This window comes from Ixodes scapularis, unplaced genomic scaffold (genome assembly GCF_016920785.2).
Source record: "Ixodes scapularis isolate PalLabHiFi unplaced genomic scaffold, ASM1692078v2 PGA_scaffold2__306_contigs__length_199485367, whole genome shotgun sequence".
NCBI lineage: Eukaryota > Metazoa > Arthropoda > Arachnida > Ixodida > Ixodidae > Ixodes > Ixodes scapularis.
Genome location: NW_024609857.1, coordinates 177,682,217 through 177,707,465, shown reverse-complemented (window position 1 = coordinate 177,707,465; position 25,249 = coordinate 177,682,217). Strand labels below are relative to the sequence as shown.

Here is a 25,249-nt window from a genome sequence, read left to right as displayed (position 1 = left end):
CGGATGCCGCGTTTGTTTGTTTCCTCTCTCTCCCTCTTATGTGTGGAGCGGTTCGTGCCTGCACCACGCACGCCTGTGCTTTCTTTCCGAGAAGGCCGGCAAGCGATGCGTGTCTCGTTAGCTAGCGGTGGCGCCTTGAGTCAGAGCCGCTTTCCGTGTTCTTTCCAGACCTGGCGGTTACGTGTATATTTGTAATATTTCTCGCGAGGAGTTTGCGCCCCTACCCACATCGAAGGGGGCTTCTCGGACGGCCCATAGGGATATGCTTAGAGGGCGATTGAGAATTTTCTGTCCGCCGTTAAATGCTGTTCGCAACTCTGCCCTAAAAGCGCGTTAAGTTTTTTTTTTCCCCACTTTTTAAGTTATTGGCAGAGTGAGAACGGCGGTCTTCGGGTAGACCCTTTTCGAAATTAAGTCTGGCAACTTTGATGACTATCATCATCTCAGTGTATTATATCCAACGTTACTAGAACAACTCATTTGGAAAACTGCCATAGAGCCTGCTTTGAAAAAGTAGCACCGATCCGTACTCGAGAACCGAGCTAACGGCGATCGCAACGCCGCCATTTCTCCCGCAGCGGCCACGCGGGGAACTGCACGGCTGCTTGTATTGGTTCGGGAGTATCGCATTCGATAGCGTCCACTGTGGCTGCGCTATTTGGGCCTTAATCGTACATTTTGGCGCCGAAACATATGCGGTGGAAGGGATTTCAGGGATGCCGACCTCCGTCTCCCAGGCGGACGCGCCGCGAATTACTAACGAAATTAGGATGCGCCCTGGTCGGGACAGGCAACTTGAAATCACCGATGAGACATGGTTGTATGAAAACAATATTAATTGTGCCGCAAAATCTTGTAAATTGAAGATTTTAGCAAACATCACGCGCCTGTTATATTGTACTGATCTCCAATCAACGTTCCGACAAAATGTTTTTTCCAGTTTGATTTTACGCAAAAACATGCCTTCTATAGCTCAAGGTGACTAAAGTAAAGAAAAACTATTGAGCCGCCATCTCGGCACCTAGAGCCTGGGAGTTTCGGTACTCTGGGAATATTCAGTGACTCTAGCAGTGGCCATATATGGCAACTCAAGGCAGTATTTTGGGACCTTTTCTTTTTAACGCTTATGTCAATGATATTGTGAACATTGACCAGACAACTAAATTTGTTATATATGCTGACGATGCGACGCTTCTTTTTACTGCTGATAAGGCAGACCAACTTATATCTATGGCCAATACAGTACTAGATAAATTAGGACAATGGACCGATAAAAACGCTTTAAAAATAAATACCAATAAAACAAAAGCTATGATATTTAGGCCGAAAAATAAAGTTATTTCTCCATTAGAACACATTTATATAAACTCAGTAAATATTGAATTGGTTGAGTCATTCAAAACGCTTGGCGTTGTGTTTTCACAAAACATGTCATGGGACCATCATATTGAGTATTTAAAAAATAAATTAGCAAAAGTTGTAGGTCTGGTATATCGGAATCGATATATATTTCCGAGGTCGGTTAAATTATTACTGTATAAGTCTCTATTTTTTGCTCATTTAAGTTACTGCCACCTAGTTTGGGGTACTACCACGGCAACAAATCTTAAGATAATACATTTACTTCAAAAACGAATGTTACGTATAATTGCCAATGTGCCATTCTGCTCGCATACAGAAAACCTGTTCGGAATTTATAATATATTAAGTATCCACAACATGTATAATTATAGGCTGTCTACAAAGTATAAATATGAATTGTGCAGTAACAGTACTTATATAATTGAACTGTCTGGTTTAAACCAACGCGCCCCCAATTATCAATTTCGAAAACCTGATTACTGGAATGTACCTACTTGCCGATTGAACCTAGGAAAAGAAATGTTGTGCTATAAATTATCTAAACTGCTTAATTGTTTTATTCACAGTGATGTTGACGTAGGCACTATAAGCATGAAAGAATTGCGTGCGTTGATGTACCATTTTGTTGTAGACGACTAATGTTTCTGGTGTGTGTGTTTTTGGCGTGTGTTCTTAACGTGTTTTTTTTTTTTTTCCTTGTCTCTCTTTTGCCTTGTCACTGCTGCAGAATGTAGTTCGGGGGCCGAGAGCTCGTCAAGCCGTTTCGTGCGGCTTTTTTTCTCGGCCTCCACCATTGTAAATGGAAAATAAAATATATATTATTATTATTATTAACTTGTATGTTTCAACTCGTCGCTAAAGCGTGGCGCTGTTATCGTATTTAGCGGGGTCTCGGTGGCCGTCAGCGGCCCAGGTTTTAATTGTGAGTTTCCCAACTGAGTGTTCTACTAACGTTGCTTATATCCGTTCCAAACTAAAGGTGGCCTTCCTGAGACTGACGAAGCAAGAAGTTTAAGATACTACCAAACGGGGGATATATGAGGCCTGTACGTTTGAGACGTCGGTACAACACAACGCACGAATTAGATACAATGGTCACGTAAGCGTTTATTTCGGAGTGTGGTCCAATCAATCTCTCGGCCCAAGTTGGGTTCTAAAACCATTTGAGGATGGAACTTTAAGCGAGGGTCTCACGGGCCCCCGCTTTGTTCTCGTCACTTCTTACGTGCACACCATCGAAAAATGAAACGAACCAAGATAGAATTATAAGGCGATCGAAACCCCAGTTCTCATCCGCCATTGATGTGCGAAGGTGACGGTGCCATATGAAAGTGGAACTGCTGTTTGAGCCACCAGATGGCACTGAATTTTGAAAAGGCCCGATTGTCCGGCCCCCAGTCCTTCGGTACTAACACTTCGACGTCTCGAGCCTGCAAGCGACGCCGAAGCACGGCGGAAGGCAAGGGACCTTTCTCGTTTTATCAGTGACAGTTGCAGAACAAACGGGGGAAACGCGAGCGGCCGTTCAAGAAACCCTCCCCCGTCCCTAGTTGTCCGCCACTGTGAGTCGACAGTAGCTGATAAATGTACGTAGTGTTCGTAGATAGGGTCGAGGTCCCCCTATGGCTACTCCGTCAGCTCGAGGCTGTCTTTAGCGATAATCACATTCGGACGAAGCGAGAGGCTTATCTCCATTCGGTGCATGCGGTTGAACGATTAAATGTGGATAACCTATCAGTCATCACAAGTGCCCCAAGGGTGTGTACTCGGGTCGCTGCTATTTGTTCTACATGTCAGTGACACGTACCAATAGTTTGAAGCCGGGGGTCAGGACGGGCATTTTAACGACGAGAAAATAACTTAAATTTAAAATTACGGAAATCCGATAAGGGAAAAAGAAAGGGGCACTTGGATAAATTAATAGCACGATGCGACAAATGAACAATGAAAAAAGAAAAGAAAAATCTCCCATTCAGTTTTGTTGTTTTTTTGGGGGGCCAAAAGGGGGTATGCTAGAGTCACTGGATAGGTTTCCAGAGTACCAAAAGTTCCAAGCTCCGCCCTGTGGCGCTCAAATTCATCCATATCACCGCCGCCATTTTGAATATTTGCATAGTACACTGCACGATAACTGTATAATAGCGCGTCGTTGTCGACAGGTCTTTCAGGTAAGCGTGTCGCGCTGTAGGTAACCACCTGAAATCGTTTACGACAGCGTTTACGTTGCAGTCTAGCTGGACTCGTGTCATCATTACTTAGTGGTTCACGTTAAAGACCCCAGGTTGGCAGTCACACCGCCCTGACCGAATATCTCATTTTGAGATGAGTCATGTTTCACTAAATATCCAGACTAATAATTCGCTCTACGAGGGCGAACTTCGTCGCTTATAGCTTAGTCGCTTATTTGTCATCACATTGAGCTGCTGGCATTTCTTTTGTTTACTCTTGTTGTGCGTACAAAAGAGCGTCGTATAAACGCGGAAGCATTTTATCAATTTATTTACAACTACATACGAGATGTTGAGGAGTGGACAGGAGCAGGAAAGAATAAAACGTAGTCTGAAACTCTTCTGATCGCTTGCCAATTGTTTTGCTGATTGGATGAAGCTTGCAACGAAGTCCAGCAATGAGTTCCCCATGACGATTCTCGAGGCAGTTGGTAGTCGACGCGATCTCTGCAAATGACTAACGCGGACAAATGGATGAAATCAATGGCTTTAGACTGGAGACGCCAAGGATGATTGTGTCACCATTGTCACTATCTGAACAGCAAGATGCATCTTCTCTTTCACTCGGGCCATCAAGTGACGTACCTATAAAGCGTGCTGTCAAGGCTTCAGTAGTGTTTTTTGTGCCACAAGGCAGGAAAAGAGCGATGCAATCAACAAGAAAACCCAGATGACAACCGCCCGAGGTTGTCATCTGGGTTTTCTTGTTGGCCCATTCACACACGAGAGTGTTTCCATTAAATAGCGTTATGGCGGCGATTCGAAACAATGAGCGACCGCACACGTGTCACCTGACTTCTGCCGTCCAATGAAGCGCAGCAAATCAAAACATGCTCGGCTAGAGTGAGTCTGTTGTCGGCAAAGCACTCAAGAATGGAATGCGGTACACTGACAGCGAAAAATATGCTAATTACACAATTTCAAGAAGAAAAAAAAAAAAAAAAACGGAGACGATTGGCGAACACGGGACAGACACAAAAGGTTATTTTTGGTGCTCTAAAATGGCCTACAGAATGTGCCCCAAAATGGAGTAAAGCTATACGCACACTGGAGTGCACTTCGGACGGAAATGGCTATACGCACTCCATGGAGAGCTCATGCCGCTCGGGCCAGCTTTTTCGAATGGCGCGTGTATCCCGTGGAAGCTCGTTAACACAGCCCCCCCCCCCCCCCCCCCCCCCCCCCCCTGCGTTGACGCCGCTTCGCGGCGACAGTATGCGGCTGCTAATTACAAAACTTAACCATTACACGCCGCTTCGCGGCGTCCAGCCGGCAACCCAAACCCCGCTGTCCCCAATCGCACCTCCGGAAAGGGAGTCCCATACCAGTTAGTTCTGCAAAGTTTCGTGGACAACATTCGGCTTTTTTTAGTGTTCATCGCAAAAACAGAAATGTCGAAATATCGCCAAATGCCTCGACAAAACAAAATATTTAAGAAAAAAAGGAAAAAAAAAAAAGGTAGGCCCACTGCGGATCAAACCTGCGTCCACTTGCTCAGAACACTCGTCGAGACCATTTGTTTTATACGAGTTTAGCGGAGTGCGTATAGCCATTTCCGTCCGAAGTGCACTCCGGAGTGCGTATAGCTTTACTCCCCAAAATGACTGCTACCAGTCATATCACTGCGCTTTAGCAATAACTTCTACGGTCTTCAGGTTGTCACCACCGTGCAACGAAGTCGTCGTTTGATTTTTGTAAGAAGCGGCCCGGGATTGAAGAGAGCTCGGCTCGGACTATCTGGGTGTGCCTCGAGCACCGCGTCGCCACGCGCCGACCGATGCGCCGGGCTCGAACAAAAACCGGCATCATCCGTCCGCAAGCCGCGCAATGGTCTGCATGCATAGAGATCGCGACGCACCAAAAGCTTTGGTCCGTGTTCTGCTTTTACCCGACTGCAGTTTGTTGTTTCACTTCCTTTCACCGGAAGTATTTCGCCTCTTTTGCAGCGTCTCGTCCGTGCAAGCTAAGCAAGATATATACCGGGTGTTTTTGCGAAGACTTTCAAAAATCCTAAAAATTAGGGCGATTGAAAAAAGAAGAAACTCTCTTCGGGAACAAACTACCACCGACGGCGGACGTCAGGAATTGCCAAAAACCTACTAATTAGCCAGATAATTAATTAAAACTTGTTAATTAACTTCTTAATTGGGGGAAATAGACATATGGTTCCAATTAGAAAGTTGCTGAGCGTTATCGAAAACCAGTAAATCAGTCATTTTCAGAAAGACTTTGAGCGCTTGAGAAGAGTAGTAGCGCACTAAAATTACCACTCGTGGAGCAGGTACAAGGCTGGGGCTAGATAAGAGGCGGAAAAATCGCGCTGGCGCCTTACCGCAACCGCTAGCCTTGTACCTGCTCCACGAGTGGTAACTTTAGTGCGCTACTACTCTTCTCAAGCGCTCAAAGTCTTTCTGAAAATGACTGATTTACTGGTTTTCGATAACGCTCAGCAACTTTCTAATTGGAACCATATGTCTATTTCCCCCAATTAAGAAGTTAATTAACAAGTTTTAATTAATTATCTGGCTAATTAGTAGGTTTTTGGCAATTCCTGACGTCCGCCGTGGCTGGTAGTTTGTTCCCGAAGACAGTTTTTGTTTTCGAACGTCCCGATTTTTAGGATTTTTGAAAGTCTTCGCAAAAACACCCGGTATATATATATATATATATATATATATATATATATATATATATATATATATATATATATATATATATATATGCCCCGCAATGTGGGAATGATTGCCCACCCCTAAAGGTATAATGTTCCGTTCGTGTTTCTCACAAACAGCAACCTTTGTAATATGCAGATTACAGTCATGTGTCGTTCACATGATTCCCGCTTGTACGAATGCCCAGATCTATACGGACGAAATCTTAGGGGAGGAACCGAGGAAATAGGCGCATTTTTGTTAGCTTATTACGGACGGCGCACGGCGTGGCTGATTTTTTTGGAGGGAACGGAGGTGCGACATGGCTGTATGTGCAGGGTGTCACTGAAGAAAATTTACGCGGTCTTTTTTACCGCAAAAATAAGCTAGGCATCGCCGAACGCTCATTCTCCGCCCAAAGGTAGCGCCAGAGGCCACAACCAGATGCCAGAGTTTCAGCCCGATCCGATACCTTATTCAAAAGTTATAAGTGATTTTCTGAAAATTTCAATGGTAAAATGGTGGCCGACGGAGTTTTCAAACACATGGGGTTCTATGGCACCAGAAACCGAAAACGGGCAAAAATGGGCTCCATTTTCCCATTAAAATTTTCAGAAAATCACTTATAACTTTTGATTAAGTTATCGGATCGGGCTGAAACTTTGGCATCTGGTTGTGACCTCTAGCTCTATCTTTGGGCTTAGAATGAGCGTTCGGCGATGCCTAGTTTATTTATGCGGTAAAAAAGACAGTGTAAATTTTCTTTTGTGACATCCTGTAGAGTTAAAGGCACAACCGAACGAGATAGACATTATAAAATAAAAGTAAAGTCGAACAGACCGCAAACGTGTTGTCAAAAACACCGACGACATGTCGACCCACGTGACTTGACTCTTGCGTATTGTGGTCGGCAGCAGTACGATCCGCTCTGTAGACGCGCTACAAGAAGCGGAACCTCGCAGGCGTTGATGGCGACGAGTTTCGGGGCAAAGGGTCAGCGCACGGGGCAAATGAACGTGCATTCCTGGAAAGCTAATCTCGTCCACGAACGTTAAAACGATTGGCGCAGGAAGGGGCACGCGCCAGGGTTGTCCGGCGTCTTTCCGAAAGCGCAGCCGATAAGGGGAAGTGTGAAACGCGCCTATCGCGGTAGGTGGCTTCTGCCAAGAACCGTCGGCATCTTCACCACGTCTTTTGATAAAGACATAAACAACGACCACGCGCGTGCACTCAACGCCAACTTATTCAGCACGTACCTTCGCGCGTGTTTCGTCTTTCTTGACGATACTTTTTTTGACTACCAATACTGTGGGACAGCAGAAAAAAAGAAATGCAAATCGATACGACGACACGATGGCAATCTATTCTACTAGGGTTGGGCACTTGAACGATTAACCTATGATTAATGGAATAATGTTTTAACCGTGTTTTTTTTTTAACCCGTCGGTTAAATTTCGACAAACAAAACAAAAAAAAAAGGTTAAAATTCAATGCTTTCACCACGCAGACGTAAACGTGTACACCTGTATGAATTCAAACTTTAGGTTAAATTTGGACCCAAACTGTGGGGGCGAAAGTCCGTTTAGCGCAGCTGCGGCCGGAGTAGTCATTTGTGAGTCTGGGTGTCTTGACTATAATCAACTTCAGATGAGGGTTGATTAAAAATCTGAGATTATACGTTTTTCTGTGTATCACATATTCAGCGAAGATAAAAAAAAACAAAACGAATTTTTGACTTTTTAAAATTTATGTATCGGAATAAACGAAGCAGATTAGTGGACTTATTAATCGATTAAAGGGTGGCGATTTATCGGGTTCAAATTTTTACTCGAACCCCAGCCCTAGTTTTGAAGGGCGGACGCACGTTGGGCTGCCCTTCGTTCACAGTTTGCAGACGGCGCTCGGGCTACTCAAAAGTTTGATTGCTGCCGAGATCGCTGCGCGTCGTATACATTCGATAGCATTTTACACCGTCTTTTGCTGAGCAAACTTTTCTTTATTAAACTGCTTAGGAACGGCTGTGTGAATTCTAGGGACACTTCTCGGCGTGTTTCACGTGCGGTTCCGCGGCCAAAATCGCTGCCGCTAGAGGCGTGGTGGCCCGGTTCGCCATAGAGTTCCTGTATATAGCTACCTACGGTAGCAGAGTTGCGCATTCAGCCTCGGCGGGTGGCCTTAGCGCCGGCTTTCCTGTACGGCCGTGGATGCTTTGCTCGTCACGTGACTGAATTCGGTAAATAGCGGCGCCGCGCGCGCCGCCGCGCATGAAAAGCAAAAAAGGAGAAGGAGATGAAAGCAGGGGAACATACGCCGGGGCGCGTGCAACGTCGGCGGAGCGAGCGTAGCGGTGGCTTTCCTGCGCGGCGGTGGATGCTTTGCTCTTCACGTGGTGGATCTCAGCGAACAGCGGCGTGGTGGCGCGGGGAAAACGAATGCGCAACTCTGCTCTCCTTTCGGGGGAGCATGTCGAGGAATTCTAGTTCGACATGAGGGCCTGTTTCTCTGGCTTGCAGTAACGACCTCACAGCTTCGTTTCTACTTTTGATGGTATTTCATCAAAACTAAGCAGGCATATTAAACACACAAAAGAGGTCAAAAAAAGAATGCGAATGTATGCACGTGACGCAAAGGGGAAGATAAACAAGGGAATCGACCCTACAAAGACTTTTCGCGGAACTCAGACATACAGGCTGCAACCCCGTCAAGGATGGACACACGACTGAACCGGGAAAGAGGCCTACCGAAAAGGACGAACAGGAGAAATCAGATCGGCTGCGTATTTTCTGTGAATGTCGTCTGCCTGAAACGTGGAAACGCCGTCCTATGCGCACGCCCCCCCCCCCCCCCCTCTCTCTCTCTCCCGTGTTTGTCCTCCTGTCACGTGATTCCCCTCCGCGCTGTGAACGGTCAGCGAGGACGCCGCTGCGGCTGGCCAGAGCGCCGCGGCAGCAGAAATCGCGGCGCTCTAGAGGAACAAAATCGCTGCATGTGAAACGCGTTCTACTTCACGCGGACGAGCCCCCCGCAACGAACCTACGAGCATAATTGATTTATTTCAGGTTACCCCTCATCGCCAGAGTCATCATTGCAGGGGGAGTGTGGGTACCGCGGCGTAAAACATGATCACTTCTCATCGCACAGTAAAAACAAGGAAAAGAATTAAGTTGTCTGCTGGTTCAAGCAATTGTACCTGGAAAAAGTTACACAGTCGGTAATGTGCAGAACAATGACAGATCAATGGAACCAACGTTACCGAGATTATCGCTCCCAAATCAAATGCTTAAAAAAAAAAAAAAAATCGCCGGCCCAATTACCGCGTGCCAGTCTTTCATAGAAGGCAGCATTGGACGAGATTGAAACGATGGTATGAGATACTTCATTCCACTCCGTTGTGGTATCAGGAAAGATTTGTCCCTGAATGAGCACAGTATGTATATAAAATATAACAAGTCCCTTGATAACCGTATTTGCCGTTCAGAAGCTAACGTATCACATTCCTCGAGCGCATTAGCACCTGTATGCGTAAAGGAAGTAGATAACAGATGCGTGCCGCTTGCTTCGCTGTTTACATACAAACCGAGCTACGGAGGGGAAGGGCACAGAGTTTACATGAAATCTGTGCCTTCCCTGAAGCACTTGGGAGGGAGTTCTTTGACTGACGACGAGGCGAAAACAAGTCTACGCTATTGTTTTAGGTGACGAACGTGCTAAAGTTCACGCGCTCACATCACGCTTCAGTGCAGCGATTCGCTCTCGCAAGTCAGTTGCAGCGATGCGCACTCGCAGGTGCTTTGCGGGGAAGTATCGAGTTCATAAGGCGAAAGGGACCCTCATTTCGCCGTCGCCATGTTGTGCAATTTCGACGACTAGACACGTGACCGTACCAAATCCCGAGGCCCGCTTCAGACGGGGCAACGTTCCCAGTCATTTCGTGGTTGTTTTCGGGTTGTTGCCCAGCTCCCCCTGTATCGACGCGAATTGCCGAGATCGGGTCCGACTCGAAACAAGCGAGCAACTCGGATAAATTGAACTGAAGACGGTTGAAGCGGCAGCAGCCAATCAGGGACGCGATAACTTCACGTGATACCCCTCCTTCCACCATCTACTTTCACAACGGTGACGGTGGTGACATCTGAAGACTTTGTTCTGGTCTGAAATTAATCGTTTCTGGAAATAAACCATTTGAGAAAGATGAGTTCGCATTCTCAACGCTATCTAAATGTACAAAAACACGTTTATACCGCGTAACTGTGTGTCTAAATAGAGAAAGGAAAATTGAATGTAACGATGATGATGTCAAATTGCAGCAGTTGGTTGCTGCGTGTGAACGAGGGAGGCCCGTTGTCGCGTCTAAAAAGAGAAAGACGAAGCAGAAATAGGACGATGAAAGTGTACAACTAAATCGGCGTTCTTTCATCTTCCACTGAACTTGGCGGCGACCAGCAACACCACACCCGTGTTGCCTGTGTTGCGACGTCTGAAGCGTGCCTTAGCGCGGGCATTCGCGATGACGGCGGTGTCACGGTCGGTGCTTCCTAAACGTTCCCCGTCATCCGGCGCTCGCCCGATGCGCGCCGCCGTGAAATAATTTGACGCGTGCCTCCTCGGCGGCGCGCGCTCGTCGGCGTAAACGCAAATGGTCCCGCGTCGGCGACCGGAAGAGGGAGAACGGCTGCGGCCGTTGATCTGCATCGCCCTCCGGCGGGGACGGGCCGCGGGCGAATGCCGCCAAGAGCCGTCGTCGAGGCCGCACTGCTGGATCTTCCACATCATCCACCGGAGGCCTCCGATAGCCAGGCCGGAAGGCCGTGTTTTCTTACGTCATCTAAAGAAGTCGGAGACGGGCGCGGATTGGGCACTAGTGTTGCGTCATCGCGTGGCCGAGACTCGTCACCAACCGGCGAAGACGCGAGTTTCAGCCGAGCGCTGACGCAGCACTCGGGTCCAATCCGGAGGCCCGTATGCAGGCCTCCAGTGAGTGACGTAGCGATGCCGGCGTTACGGCCTTGTTAACGGCAGCAGCGATCCACCCTCCGCAACAGGCACTATTCTTGTGCGGGCGCGGCCGCCGATGAGCCACATCGTGATCTTCGGGTCGTTCACGGCAGAGCCTTTTATACTGGGTTCACGGGGGTCGGTGGAGCTTGGTTAATCAGGGTCAAAGGCTCCTGTTCCCTCCTCCTCCTCCTCCTCCTCCTTTTTTTCCTTTTCCGAGGATGTGCAAGGGTCGAACAGGGCTCCCTAGTGGTCGCAAGGAAGTCTTTGGTCTTTGGCTGTCGTGGCAGTATTTAGGTGCTATTCCGAGTACCAGATTGCCTTGCAGTGTCAGAGTTGCCCAATGCTTCTGCATTGTTTGTGTGATTAACGAGAAATCAATGCATAGTTGAGTACATATATATGCCCTTTTGCTTTTTTAATTATAGGGGCACACTGGGCTAGAGATCGAGCTTCTGAGCTGCCCAAGTGACCAGAAAGTGACCAGAATGAAATTTGCAGGGGAGATTTAACGTCAGATGTGGGTGTACTGTACAGACTTTCAGCAATCTAGGACAACTTTACATACCTGCATAAGAAGACGTGTCACTCTTCATTAAAGGGACCATGAAATGACCTTTTTACTTTTTCCAGATAACTTTTACATTAAACCGTCAATGTTCACTGAATGCCGAACAGGCATCCGTTTTCGTCTCGGTTTATTAACTTTTACACAAAAAATTATTGAAATATCGACTTTTTCATTCTCTCCAACTGACCGCAAAAGGAGCCGTGACGTAGACCGTTTCCGGAACCGGAAGTTCTCTCGGCAGTAGGAGAATGGGAGTGTTAGCGGCAACGAGTTGGGGTGCGCCGGTAGGTTTTACTGCGCTGATGTCACCGACGTATTTCCTGAATCGGCGCCTCTCATCGCCGCTGAGCGAAATTCAATGAGATATGTTGCGCTACAGCGACAGCATGGGACTAGTCCCATACGCCGGTATGCCTGTTGGGAAGTGCAGCGAGTCTTGTCACCACCCCGTCATTGTTGGCAGAAGGGCCGGCCCGTGTCAGTCGTTTGCAAAGCGACGTAGATGGCGTTTTTCGCGGCCTCGGAGATGCAGGAGGGAGCCGACGTTAAAAAAGATACGTTTGAACTACGAGTGTCAGCAAGAGCCACGTAAATACCTGTTTACACTCGGAGCGGACGCGCGCGCTTGATGGAAGTCTTGTATTCGCGCTGTTGGTAAGCGCTTCGGGACCGTTCTTTTACGATTGCAACTCGATACTGACGCGACACTCGGCAAAGAAAGGTTGGACCGGGGTCGACAGTGACGTGCCGTCTGTCAGAATAAAAATGGCATACCAATAACAAAGTGTACATACCGTGTTACGAAGGCAATCCATACGGCGTTTATTTCAGCTCTATATCACACAAAACAAGAAGATAGAATCGACGAGAGTCCCTTTTCGACGAGTGTTCGTCAACGCTGCCTCGGAAAACAAGGGGAAGAGATTGACCTCCTCACCTCTTAATCTAGAATTGAGGTCAGTGATCAAACTATAATACGGGAAGGGTCCACAAGGGTCGCGCGGGCATATTCCATTTAGCACGCCAGCCGGTCGTAGGCAGACGGTCTTGCGACGAAGCAACGCAGCGCCGAGTCGGAATGCCTGCTAGGCCTATACGCTTCGTCGGAGTCGGTGAATCCAGCGTTCTTGTTCGTCGTGGTCTGTTTTAAGTACTGTTTTCTTGCTGCTTGAAGTCGGCACGCGCGGGAAGAACACGTAGAAAAATAAACGTTCAGTCAGTCAGAGTTTTGAGAGGAAGGAAAACAAAGAAAATAAATGTTCGTCGGTCGCCGTCACCCAAGTAACTGGCGGCCCTGCCCTACCAGTGGGGTGAAGCTCTCGGCTACTTCCGTCCCGCCGCGTATACTTATGACGTTTGTCCGGTCCGGCGAAGTGCTTCCGATTGCCGCGCTCCCAGCGGCTGTTGGCACTTGTTATTTCATTTTAAATAAAATTGATTCATATATCTAATGATGCGAAATAAAGGTGAAGTTGTTTTGAAGGTGTGAATGGCTTTGAAGCTAGTTATTGTAAATTTCTCTTTTCCTCTTTCAACGTGTCTGGGCGCGCTTTCTCTCTCTCCGAACCCGCGCCCCTTGCCTCGAGATGCGCCGGCCGCTGGCGACGGGAAGTCGGTGGACCGTTAGAACGCGCGAGGGACGCGAGCCGGCGATCTGTTTCGCTTCTGGGAGTGCGTCGCGGCGCGAGATTCGTCCCGCGTTCGTGCGCGCGCGGCTATCTTTTCTTTTTCGTGGGAACTTGATGGTGTAATGTGGTCAAGCATGGATTTTCGTCATCAACACACCACCTGATGTGCCAAGTGGGGAAACAATGACTGCCGAAAGCCGGGATATCAATGGTTTCGAGTTCCAATGGACGTGCGGTACGCTTTTGGTCTTCTCTTGCTTAAGTTTCTGATTAGATGTTTGCAACAAAACCTAACTGTCGCAGTGGTAGTGAGTATTAATTGTTTGATTTTGGCAATAGCTACTATGGTTTCCAATCACAAAACCAAATCCTATCGTTGTTCAGGATTGCTCTTCACTCGCCGCGAGAAATATGTCATTGTCAAATTACTGGAGACTTCTGTGTAGACTTTTTCATTTCAAGATCGAGCACATATGCTCACTTTAACAGATGGCAAACTTTTTGCTGCGAGCTGTTTATTTGGCACTGTTGTCAGCGATTCACGCGTCTGCTCGCGAGGAGTGAAAATATGAGCCTAAATATTTTTCGATTAACTGAGGATGAGCGATAGAGCGATCCGCTCTGGTTTCCCGTTTCGTTTAGCAGTGACTCACTCCTAAATTTAAGTGATAATATTAAAAACGAATGGGCAGGTTCTCGATGAAGACTCAATACCAAAGAGCTGAGCTGTTTTTCTTGGTACTCATTGTTAGTTTCCTTTAGTTGCAATTAAGACACCGTCGTCGGTCTTTACTTATATGCTTACTTATATAATCAAATTTGCAAGGACGCATATCATCACCTTCGTCGCACGTAACCTTAACGTTTTATCCTGTTTTGTTGTTCATTTCTTTGTTTCTCGTGTGCAAAACAGTGAGAAATTTCGTCTGTATGTTCTACTGTCTGTTGAATAAAAATGAACGCAAAAGGACAAGCATTGCATATTTTTTGTGTATGTGTCACTTTCGTTGCTTTGCTAGGTTTCTGCTGCTTTGCTGCTGGTCTCGCTTTTCAGTGCTGGCTTGTGTGCGTTTCAACGCAAATTAACCAGCATTGAAATGCGAAAACCAGCCGCAAAGCAGCAGAAGCCTAGCAAAGCAACGCGCACACCGGGCAAAAAAAAAAAAAAAAAAAAGCTACAATATATATATTTTTAACTCTAGGTGGCGCAAGCTACCGCCCATCCATCCAAACACAATGGCGCTGCCGTGCAGTTTCGGTTTTGGTTTCGCTGTGCCGCCATGTTGATTTTAGTACAGCCACCAGATACCAGGGGATTCAAATGGCGCTGCGGCCTCCCAGGGTTTTCCAATTTGCGTTCCATGGGCGGTATAGGAAGTTGCACTCCTCTGGCCCTACTGCGCACGCGCAGTAGTTGCTTCGTTTACCACACGATAGATGGCGCTTGGCTCTCAGCATTATCAAATTTGGCAATTTTCGCCACACATCTCTAATTATGCTACAAAATGTGGATCTGAATATTATTTAACAAAACTTTTAGGAAACATTCGCCAGCTATTTATTGTTTACGATCGCGGTGCTGGTGAGGTAGGCTCTTACCCAATAGGCGATGTGGATTCGGCTGACGTGCACCGATTCTGCGTATGCATCGTAGTGAACAGGCGAAGGAAGGAAGGCGCAAAAGAGTCCAGTTTTCTTTTAAAAGTTCTATAGCAAATAATTTTTTTGGGCTCCCTATTTTTGTGTTTTTGTGTTTCTTTTCACACCTTTTACGACGTGCGGTGGATGAAACTCGATTTTAAAATCATTTCATGGTCCCTTTAAGAAATCTATGATATGGAAATGCAACTATTAAGCACCATTTTGACTGCTTAAATATAAAGTTGGAGATGTGGGACTTTGGGCTATCTAGTGTTTTATAACTCAAATGTAAATATTTCAGTAAGAGTTATGACATCAATTGAAATCATATTTTTTTGTTTTTATCAATCAGGAGTTCAAATTAAAACAAAATAAAGTAGATAGTCCAATTCTCCAGTAAATTTCAGTTCAGAAACATCTTGATTGTGGTGTCAGAATACTTTTACCTTCGAACAAAAGATTCCTTCGTATAAAGTTTGCAGCAAAAAGTGGAATTGACAAACCTGCGTTCATACATTGCACTCCTTTACTTTGTACCGCCTCACAATCTGTTAAAAATATTTTATTAACTTAACTATTTGGCATATGGTTATCAAATTTAGTGCTAGGGTGTATTATTCATTTCTAAAACCAAAAACCTCAAAATTGAAAAATTAGTTTTTTAAAAAAATATTTGAAATTTAGGTTTATGTCTCCCGCCCCCAACCCCTTGATCGTTTTAAGCTCTTGGGAATTTCTGACCTTCAGATTTCTGCCTTCTAAATCAAACTTTTTACCTTCAAGACCAAATTTCTAGCCACAAACAAAATAAAAAAAAAAAAAAAAAGAAGAAGATTGGTGTTATTTGTTGGCAGAGCCGCAAACTAAGCCGTGAGTGAGCCTGGTTCAGTCAAGACGGTTGAGGGTGTGAACCGGTGAAAGCAGACCAGCTATACTCATCCTGAACAGTTTCGGGACAGCTCCATGTTGACGAGCTAGGCTCGTCCAAGACGGTCCAGGGGTCAACAGACGAGAAAGAGTATTTTACCTTGAAAAATGAAGACCTTGATAAGCAAAGACGAGTATCATTGTGGCTCCCCACCCCTTCTCTGCTTCGCTTTGTTCTGAGGGGGCACCAAAACTAGCGGGCACTGTCTCTTGTGTCAGTTCAGTAGCACCGCAGAAATTAATACAATGTTGTTTGTTGGCTGCCTCAAGTTATTTTTGTTAAGGGTTCACAATGATATTAAATTGTTGTTGGTCTCCTGAAGTTTTGTGACCTTCACTTGCTGTAGCAAATCCTCGGCAACATTTCTTTATTTCTCGACAGCTGCGGGCTTTTTTTAAACTTGGAACAAAAGCAACACTCCAGACATGTGTTGGGTGCAGACTCGTATGCTTCTTTGATACAAGCTACTGTAAGAACTCGCTGAGTAATAAATTCCTAGTTCCCTATATTGCAGGAGTGGCCAAGCTGCGGCTCGCGAGGCGCATGCGGCTCTTCGTGTGTTGAAGTGCGGCTCGCAACTCCCTTCCGTAACCCCCCCCCCCCCCCCCCCTCCCTGCCACCCTCCCGGTTGCACGAGCACTTCCCCCAAAAGAGATATGGAACGCGTTTTAAATCAAAACACAGCTAGCGGTTTGGTAGTCTAGTGCTACTGCTACCTTATGTACATTTGGACTACTTTTGACTCGGATAGATTGCAGGTAGTTCAAGTTTCGTTCATTGCTTTAGACAAAAGTGTGTGTCCCCCCCCACACCCCCACGGCTCTCAGAAGTTTCGTGGTTTTGTTTGCGGCTCTTAGGCCGGGTCAGCCTGGCCAACCCTGCTATATCGTCACGATTGACAAGGTGAAACAAAGAATAACTGGGGAAACTGAAACGTTTAATGAGGCAAACTTGTGCCCAAAAATAAGAAAAAGGGAATAGAGGAAAGCAGAGCGTTGCGAGCGTTGAAGTCGGCGTGACAGCAGAGTCGAACGCTGGGGGGAAACTGGCTGCGGCTCGCCACGCGGAGCCCCTTATGTACACGTGTGGGCTTCTGGAATAATCGGCGTAGAAGGTTCGGCGTGTAGAACATTCTGACCTCGAACAAGCAACACGGTTCTCGTTTTTACCAGAACATTACGTTCAATTCAACAAAAATGCGTCCCCGCGGCCAGGAATCGAATCCTGGTTTCTGCGTGGAACGCAAGCGCAATAACCGTTAAGCCACGAGCGCACTGCCTGTTTGACCACCTGTGTGTGCGGCAATATATACGAAAAATGCATTTCTTGGAGTGTCCATAGCAATGAGAGTTGGTTTCATAGTAGCCACTTATGTGGTTTCTCTGGCAATGCACATTACATGTGGCAATTACTTTGTGGCACCCTACAATGGCCTACAGATAAGGGCACAGGCAGTAACTCAATCCATGTGCTTAACATGTTCTATAATATCCACAATTGCTATAGTGATCCGTGTTTTTCTATATTAAAAATGTGACCAAACATCCTGAAAGGCCTTTTTTCTGACATATTTCTCAGGAAGGAGGCTCATTGCACATTTAATAAATGGGAAGACCACGCATGCTTGTAATTTTAAATTTTCTAAGACGCTTATAGATAGGGCATGTGCCATAAAAGGAGGGTTTTCAGAACTACTTTCGCGTAGCTTTAAGAATGTTTTGATTCAAGTAAGTATTGAAGACTTATAAGATGTAGTAGCTAGAGTATCTGGTGAGCATGCAGAACTTTGTTGCAGCTTCTTTGACAATCAGACACGAAACTTGTATGTGTAGTCCGTGTAGTCCTTAAAGGGGAACTTTGGCGGTTTTCTGTGCTCCCCAAGCTAAAAACATATAATCGGAATGGCCAAACTTTACTTTTATTGGCATGCAATGTAATATCTCTAAACCCAAAATAGCTAATTGAGAAAATGGCAAAGGAGGGTTGTGCCAAAACCAACATTCAGATTTTCACACGCCCTCCTGTAGGGTGATGCTACATGTTGTATGGCTTGTAAGTCAGGATGGCAGTTTGAAAAACAATATTTAGCACTTTGTTCTTTTCGTTTCGCCGGCGCAAGTTGGTCCTGCATTTATTTCACACGATCGCACTTCTTGTAATCTGCCGGAAACGAGGTGTGCTGCACCCCCCTGTCACGACTTTTGACGTCACATTTTCAGTATATAGCGCAGGTAGAACAAACTAAATTACTTTGCGCAAAAAATTTATTGTGCCTTCTAGTTCGGGTTATTTGTTCAGATGTGTCTATTAATCTGTTGAAGCAACTCTGGGGAAAATTAGCGACTAAAAGCTGTACCAGAGCCCCCTTTGACGATGTCTCTCCAGCCGTGCTCTTCATAACTGTGCGTGCCAACTTTGCAGACAAGCGGACGGGTGGCGGAGAGAGCGGGCATGGGCAGGCGGTCTGGTGGCCGACCGGCGTGGGCGCTGGCAGTGCCGTTGGCGCTGGTGGTGCTGGGCTGCCACCCCTGCCGGGCGGTGACGCGGCAGTTTGGGCTGCCGGACTCTACGGTGGCTGCGGGCCACCTCTTCAACTACACCATCCCCAGGGACTCCTTCAGCGGTGGCAAGCACCGCTTTGAGGTAGGGACATTGCCAGGTGCTGCTAGGTGCTCTGAGAGCATGCTGTGCAATCGAAGTATCTAGCTAACTTTATATTCACCTGGGAAGCTTCTGCTAAGGGATCTCATGGGCTATTTTTGCCAAATCTGTCACATTTTTGTCAAAACCAGCAAAAGGAGGCCACCTTTGGGTATCTTTTCGTAGGTTTCGACAGGTGCAGGTGAACTCGCGTAAGGTTTAAAATCGTTTCGCGTAGTTTCGCATGCTGCTCATTGCGAAAATGTAGCTGTACAAGTACAAATTATTAGTATTATTAAGTGGCAAGGCAACATCGCTTAATGTGTTGAACTTGTAACATTCTTTCGTGTAAGAGGAATTTTGAAAAGTTTCGCTAATAGAACCTAAAAAATTTAAGTTGTTGCGGTATAATTAGGGTTTTCTCTTTTCGAGGTATAATTTTCTTCGAATCGGTGTTCTTTTTTTTGGGGGGTTTATTTTTCTTTAGAGATTCGGTATGTTTCGCTGTGAATTTTCGATATTAAACAAAAAGTTGGGGCTTAAACTTTAGGGCATGGGAATGGAATCTCCCAACCTTAGGAAACATGCTCTTGACATGAATACCTGGTCCCTGTTCTGGTATCAGTGGAGACCCTTTTCCGGGCTACCACGAGATAAACCTTGAGACAATGATTTTCCTGGGAAGGTTAGGGCTTTAACCCGGAATGTGTTTATGGGCCGGATCGATTTTTATGCGAAAAGTGTCGCGTTTGAGCGTGACGGACAAGAGTTACGTGTAGGCCAAAGGCAACAGAAAGTATACCCGGCCCATAGTAGACTACGAGTATAGATCCAAAGGAAACACATCCTTGGTTATATTTACCATATGGACTCATAATTAGGTGCAATTAACTGTAACAAGCAAGATTTACCGAGCGGCTTGGCGGGAATTAAACCCCAGACCTTGCTATCTGCAGCCAGACGCCTTTGCTCGGCACCATGGGTGAAGGTGGAAGCGCTAGTGCTAACAGGAGGACCAAGTGCGACTCACAGGACCCTGCACAAACAGGCAACCGTTGGCGCGCACGGCTAACTCTCGAATAACAAGGCGTAGCTCCCCAAGTGATCCCACAGCGTCGAGGGGAAGATCAGAATGCATCAAGAGACAGCACAGCTGACGTACAACGTCACAACTTCAGGCAGCAGCCAATAGACTGATTGACGGTTTTGACAAGCCTCTTCCCCTCGTGATTACTTCGGTTACCACAAGCGCCTCCTCGCAATTCAAGAGCACAAAGAACTCGAGGCACTGCACCGACGCCACACTTGCCCTCGGAAGAGACGAAAACCAAGTACTTTACTAGGGGACGTTCTACTTTGCTCATTTGCATTAGACAGCGTGCCTTCAGTGCGAAGTCCTCTCCGAGCAGTTTGGAAGCCCCGTGTTTGACAGAACGCACGATGTCGACGTTGCTGTGATCTAGCACTGCCGGGGGAGAGGGCTGCTGCCAGCACACATAAATATTGGATTCGCGTAGGCATCAAAGATGGCTGCCTCCGCTTTCTCGACAGGTTTCCACGGCAAGAGATGGGCGGCACATACGCCTCCGAACTTGAAAGGGAAAACTCCCGAGGTTGTGTGCGTCCAGCCGTTCCAACTGCACGAAAGCTCTCAGCGCTGAGTCCGTTCGATTTTCACGAAGTGATATGTATTTGTAAAGTCAGGTCATTTATTTGCTGAACTTTTGGAAACTTCTCATGAAAGCGTACTCCCCAGGAGGCCCAACTCATCAGCAGAACCTGAAGATAGAGACCGCCCACCTCCACCCTCTCTCCAAACAAGCCAAAGAGCGATCCTGAACGAATAAATTCTTTGATTCCTTCAATCAGTTTTGCCTCGATCAGCAGACCTTCTGCACCTACAGCTATTCGTCAAAAAATTTATTTCTGGACGTATCTGTTTACGCAATATCCAAGAGATGCCCCACCCTCGAAAGATAACCCACCTCTATTCTTGGTATAATTTGCTATTTTTCACACTGAGAGATAGCCCACTTCTACTAATTGCAGAATGGTTTTCCTTAGCCAAGGCAAGAGATAAAGCGAACGTTGGTGACTGGGGAGGACAGTATTTGGTTCAAACTTTTTATCACACACTGAAAGTTAGTTCATTCCTTATATTCACCCGGTTTGCTTTTGATTTTAGGTGCGTTTCCTCTCGGGATATTACGGTATATTCCAAGATACTTTCTTGTCGATTTCACAAAGGTATCTCGGTCATATCCTGCTAATAAAAGACAAATGTATCCCAGTATCTGTATCTTGGTCCTAAAATACATGTATTTTTAGTATTTGTAATCACGAATACTTACTGGGTTATCTCTAGGCAGCCCTTCTTTTTAGCACGTGGATACATTTTAGCACACTTTTGCTGACGTTGTCTCGAGCCGAGAGGTTAATGGGACGCGTCCGTCGAATAGAACTATTTTGCGAGTCACAGCTGGCCGTTTATGTTTCTGTTATGCTGCGAGGTACTTTCCGAAAAAATGAAAATACAGTAGAATCTCGATGATACGATCATGGTTCATTCGAATTTTGGTATGATACAAATTTTTCAATATCACTGGCGAAATGAATGCCTTCTCGGCCTCAATGGAACATACGAACGATGATTCACTATGTTTAAACATCCTTCAAGGTGGCATCACTCAGCTCTTACAATTGTAGCACGCGTTATTGCATAATTTTTCTCGCCATTCTTTCTACATGTGCAACGTGCAATCACAACAACTGTGGATGCTTTTCAAAATTCGAAAATGTACTCACGTCCAGCGTTGCTGCAGTAATCTGCATTGTCAAGTGATTCGAATTCCACTTGTGGAGTAACTCGCATTTTCCTACTCCAGGTTTCTGCTTATTTTTATTGTCACATGATAAACGGGTTTTAGTAACTCCCAATCACTCAAGTGAACATGAGAAGCGACATTCGGAATCAGTGTTGATCATGCGATTAGTAGTGATCAAACCGCTTTCGCGAGTGTGGCTTTGTAAATCCTACAGTGGCTGCTTTTACGTAAGCAGAATAACACTTGACAATTGAGGACTGGGACCTACTTCGTGCTAGAGAATCGGCCTTCAATTTTATTATCGTGGATGACACCTTTGCAACTTGCGGATTAAGGACTGTTGAGGAAATCATAAACGAAGTGACTGCATTGCAAGGGGTGTCAAGTAGCAGAGATTGCTACCAGGTTGCAACTAACGTTGAGCAACCGTTGCCGATGGTTGAAACACAGCTTGACGTCGACATGCTGCGGCGCGTAGCGAGCTCGATCAATGTTGGCGACGACATGTGCGCACTTTTACGTGTTTCAAAAGTGCCTGCAAACGACTTCAGAAAAAAAAAAAAAAAAAAAGACTGAAGAACATAATTTTCCTGCAATAAATTTTTTTTTTTTTTTTAAATTTTGATTTGTGAGTACATGAGTTCACTTGGAGCTAGTACAGTCTAATCCTCTTATAACAAATGCAGTTATTGCGAAATATTGGATATAATAAACCAGTGTTTATTTCATGCTCCTGTTTCTGTACTTTCAATACGGCGTAAGCCCACTTTTAATGAAAGAATGCAAATTGTAGCTAAAGGCAGGGGTTTCAACCGAAAAACATAATGTTTCGGTTATGGTTACCATTTCTTGTTGAGATCGGTTTTATTTCCGTTTCTTACAGTTTTAATTTTCACGGTTTCAGTTACCAGTTACTCATTCCTAGAAACCATTTTTTTAAATAATCTTTAATAGTTTTTTTTATTGAAATGCTAGACATACATTTTTTAATAAACTTTTTAAAGTATACTTTCAGATATCCAACAATGGACATTCCCAATAACAAGAACTAAAAAACGTCTTAGTACTTTTAATTGGTCAAATTTGCGCACATTTCTAACTCCAACACTTGCTCATACATCTATTTGGATTATATGGTTTGACACCCGAGCATACATGTTACCCCCACTATTCGGCAATCATTGTATTCTATATGACAAAAAATAAAAAGAAACATCGCTATGTCATTTCAAGATGCTTCCTCAAGATCATTCTTGAGAAAAACTAATATTTTTATTTTTCGGTTAATATTGGCTAATATCGGTTACTGGTAAATCATTCTTGGTTACGGTTACGGTTTTCATAAATTACAAATAACCATTTCGTTCCGGTTCTGGTTAGTGCAAAAAATGTCGTTCCTATACGGTTTTTGGTTTTGGTTATGGTTACAGTTCGAGTCCCTGGCTGCAGGTATAATAAAAAAAGTTTCCTAAAGCAGAGAATGTATTTAACCAAAATGGTCAAAATCTAAAGCATCGGGTGTTTAATTAAGAAAAATCAGTTTCTCGACATTTTGGCGTCGGCCCTAGCAATGTGGGGCTGCTTCCTCCGAGAAACTTTACGGCACTTTGCACACGATGGGTTTGGCTCTGTCACATGGCACGTATTGTTGCAACTTTGCAGTGAAAGGCGGGAGAGAGAGCGCATGCAGAGGGGGAAAGAGGAGGGTTCGCATGGTTGTTCGTTGTGCGGCGTGCATTGCTTCAGTTTGATTAGTTTTTTTTTTCCCCTTGGTGCCACTCGACTCCTTAGCCGCCGCGAGCACCACTGCTAAAATGATTGGCAAAGTATGTTGCCTTGCAGAGATTTACTGCAAAACAAAAAACCATCTCTCAGTCTTGGAGAAAGCGGACGACAAAAGGAACGGAAAACGCAGGCTGTTAGCAACGTCTTTGAGCATGCAAGATCGGAACGGAGCAGTGCTCTCCCAGAAGATCTCGTTCTGTCGAACGTCGACTTTGCGAGTTAGTTTGTTTCATGACCGACGACAGTATTGTCGCCGCCGAGGCCTTGGCAGACGAAGAGCTCGTGCACTGCGCCACCGAAACGGAGGAGCAGATGGCACCAGAACGGGCAGAATGAGAGCTGCAGTGAAATACCGGGTTGTTTTTCGTCTGATTTCATCGTTTTCCGTCGATACCTTTGACGAACACGGCCTTTTACGCTGTCGCACACCATAGAAGTTGAGATTGTAAAGAGATCTAAGATGTGCAGCATACAACGCGCGGCACAGTTTGTGTGAACGCGACGTCGGTGCTTTTTCGCATGCCTAGAATGAGCACTTCTTTTTTTCTGTCACAATTTGGCGCACATTTATTTTTGTTGGCGATTAAACTTTGCTGTCACGTGTATTATTTGTTTCTATGGCATTTACAATATGCCATAGAAGTTTCACAGGGTGCTCATACTGTGCACCCTGTGAACCCGTGGCTCCTAGCTCCACTGGTTTCTCGCAGTGAAAAGATAGTGTAGGGAGAAGCCTACCTTCAGACACGCCAGAATGTGTGTGCATGCGTCGGGGATTGTATTATAAACCCAAATGCAGCATTGTTGCCACTTTGCAGTGAAAATATAACGAATGAGACAGGATGGGACGCCGTGTCCTGTTGGCCTCTATTTACTTGTGTCCCCGTTTTTAGGCATTTTACTTCAGGGATCCACGTACAACCAACTAGCCTAATTTCACATTTTTGAAAAACCGAAGATGACAAACGAAAGAGGGGACAACGCACAAAATGTCTCAATTGAGACGTTTTTTGTGTTGTCCCCTTCTTCGTCTGTCGTCTCCGGTTTTTAAGAAATGTGCGACATCAACCAGCTCACCTGCTCACTCCCTCTGTAGCCCAATTTGCCATCTTAAAGGGATACTGACAGAGTAGGTATTTATGCTTGCCGAGGTTTTTAGTTGTACATGGCATATGAGAGCCTAACTACCCAGAACAGAGTTTGCGGCTCGATATTCGGTTTCTCTCCACCCGGAAACCGCCGATGAAAAACTGGCCGGTATGAGTTGCGCTGACCCTCGTTTCGGGCCGTTCTCTAAGGTTTAGACATGACCACCAAATTTAATCAAAGTCGCGGGTCATTGAAGGCACACACTCAATATTAAAAATTAAAAAAAACATATGAAACCCATTTTTTGTGGCTTTTAAAAAGCTGCAAATACGTTGACTGAAAAAAAAAAAAAAAAATGTTACACACACACGATTGGAAGCAATCTGTGCGTTCACTGCGTAATTCTCAATATGGCGTCGTATCGCGTATCGTGGGGCTTGCGGGCTGGAAGGCGATGGCGGCGGACGACTGGCATAGGACCTCTACTTCGCAACTCTCATTCGCAATACCGGCGAATCTCTCTTCCTTCGAAAAAGAAATTTTGGACCGATCAAAAGAATTCGTATTCATCCCGTACGACACGCCCGACCACCAAGCCGATTTGCACAAAGACGTCTTCAAGCCGTCAGCCGTTATTGTGGCTTGAAAACATCGCTCACGCAAATGTGAAGCACGAAGTGCGTAGTTCGATTTTAATATGCGCACGTACGATTTCTTTAGTAGGTGCGAATGTGGCCAATGCATGGTTGGCGCGGTGCTGCCAGACTTCGAGCAAAGGGAGTGCCTTTGATGAAGAGAAATCGGCATTCTTTTTGGAGCCGATCACGGGAATTCACCATGGGTACTCACTACTCATTTCCAACTCTTCAATGTACAAAAAAAACTCGTCTTGAAGTGCAGAACAGC

General features: G+C 45.7%; 1 protein-coding gene across 1 annotated transcript in view; it reads left to right on the top strand.

Annotated features, from left to right (window-relative positions):
• The window catches only part of LOC8042268 (dystroglycan), a 72,469-nt gene that overhangs the window by 20,975 nt on the left and 26,245 nt on the right, over positions 1-25,249 (top strand). The window contains exon 2 of the mRNA XM_029987922.3: positions 18,426-18,647. Within this exon, the coding sequence (XP_029843782.1) occupies positions 18,456-18,647 (192 nt within the window). The 5' untranslated portion in view covers positions 18,426-18,455. The remainder of the gene's footprint in view (positions 1-18,425; positions 18,648-25,249) is intronic.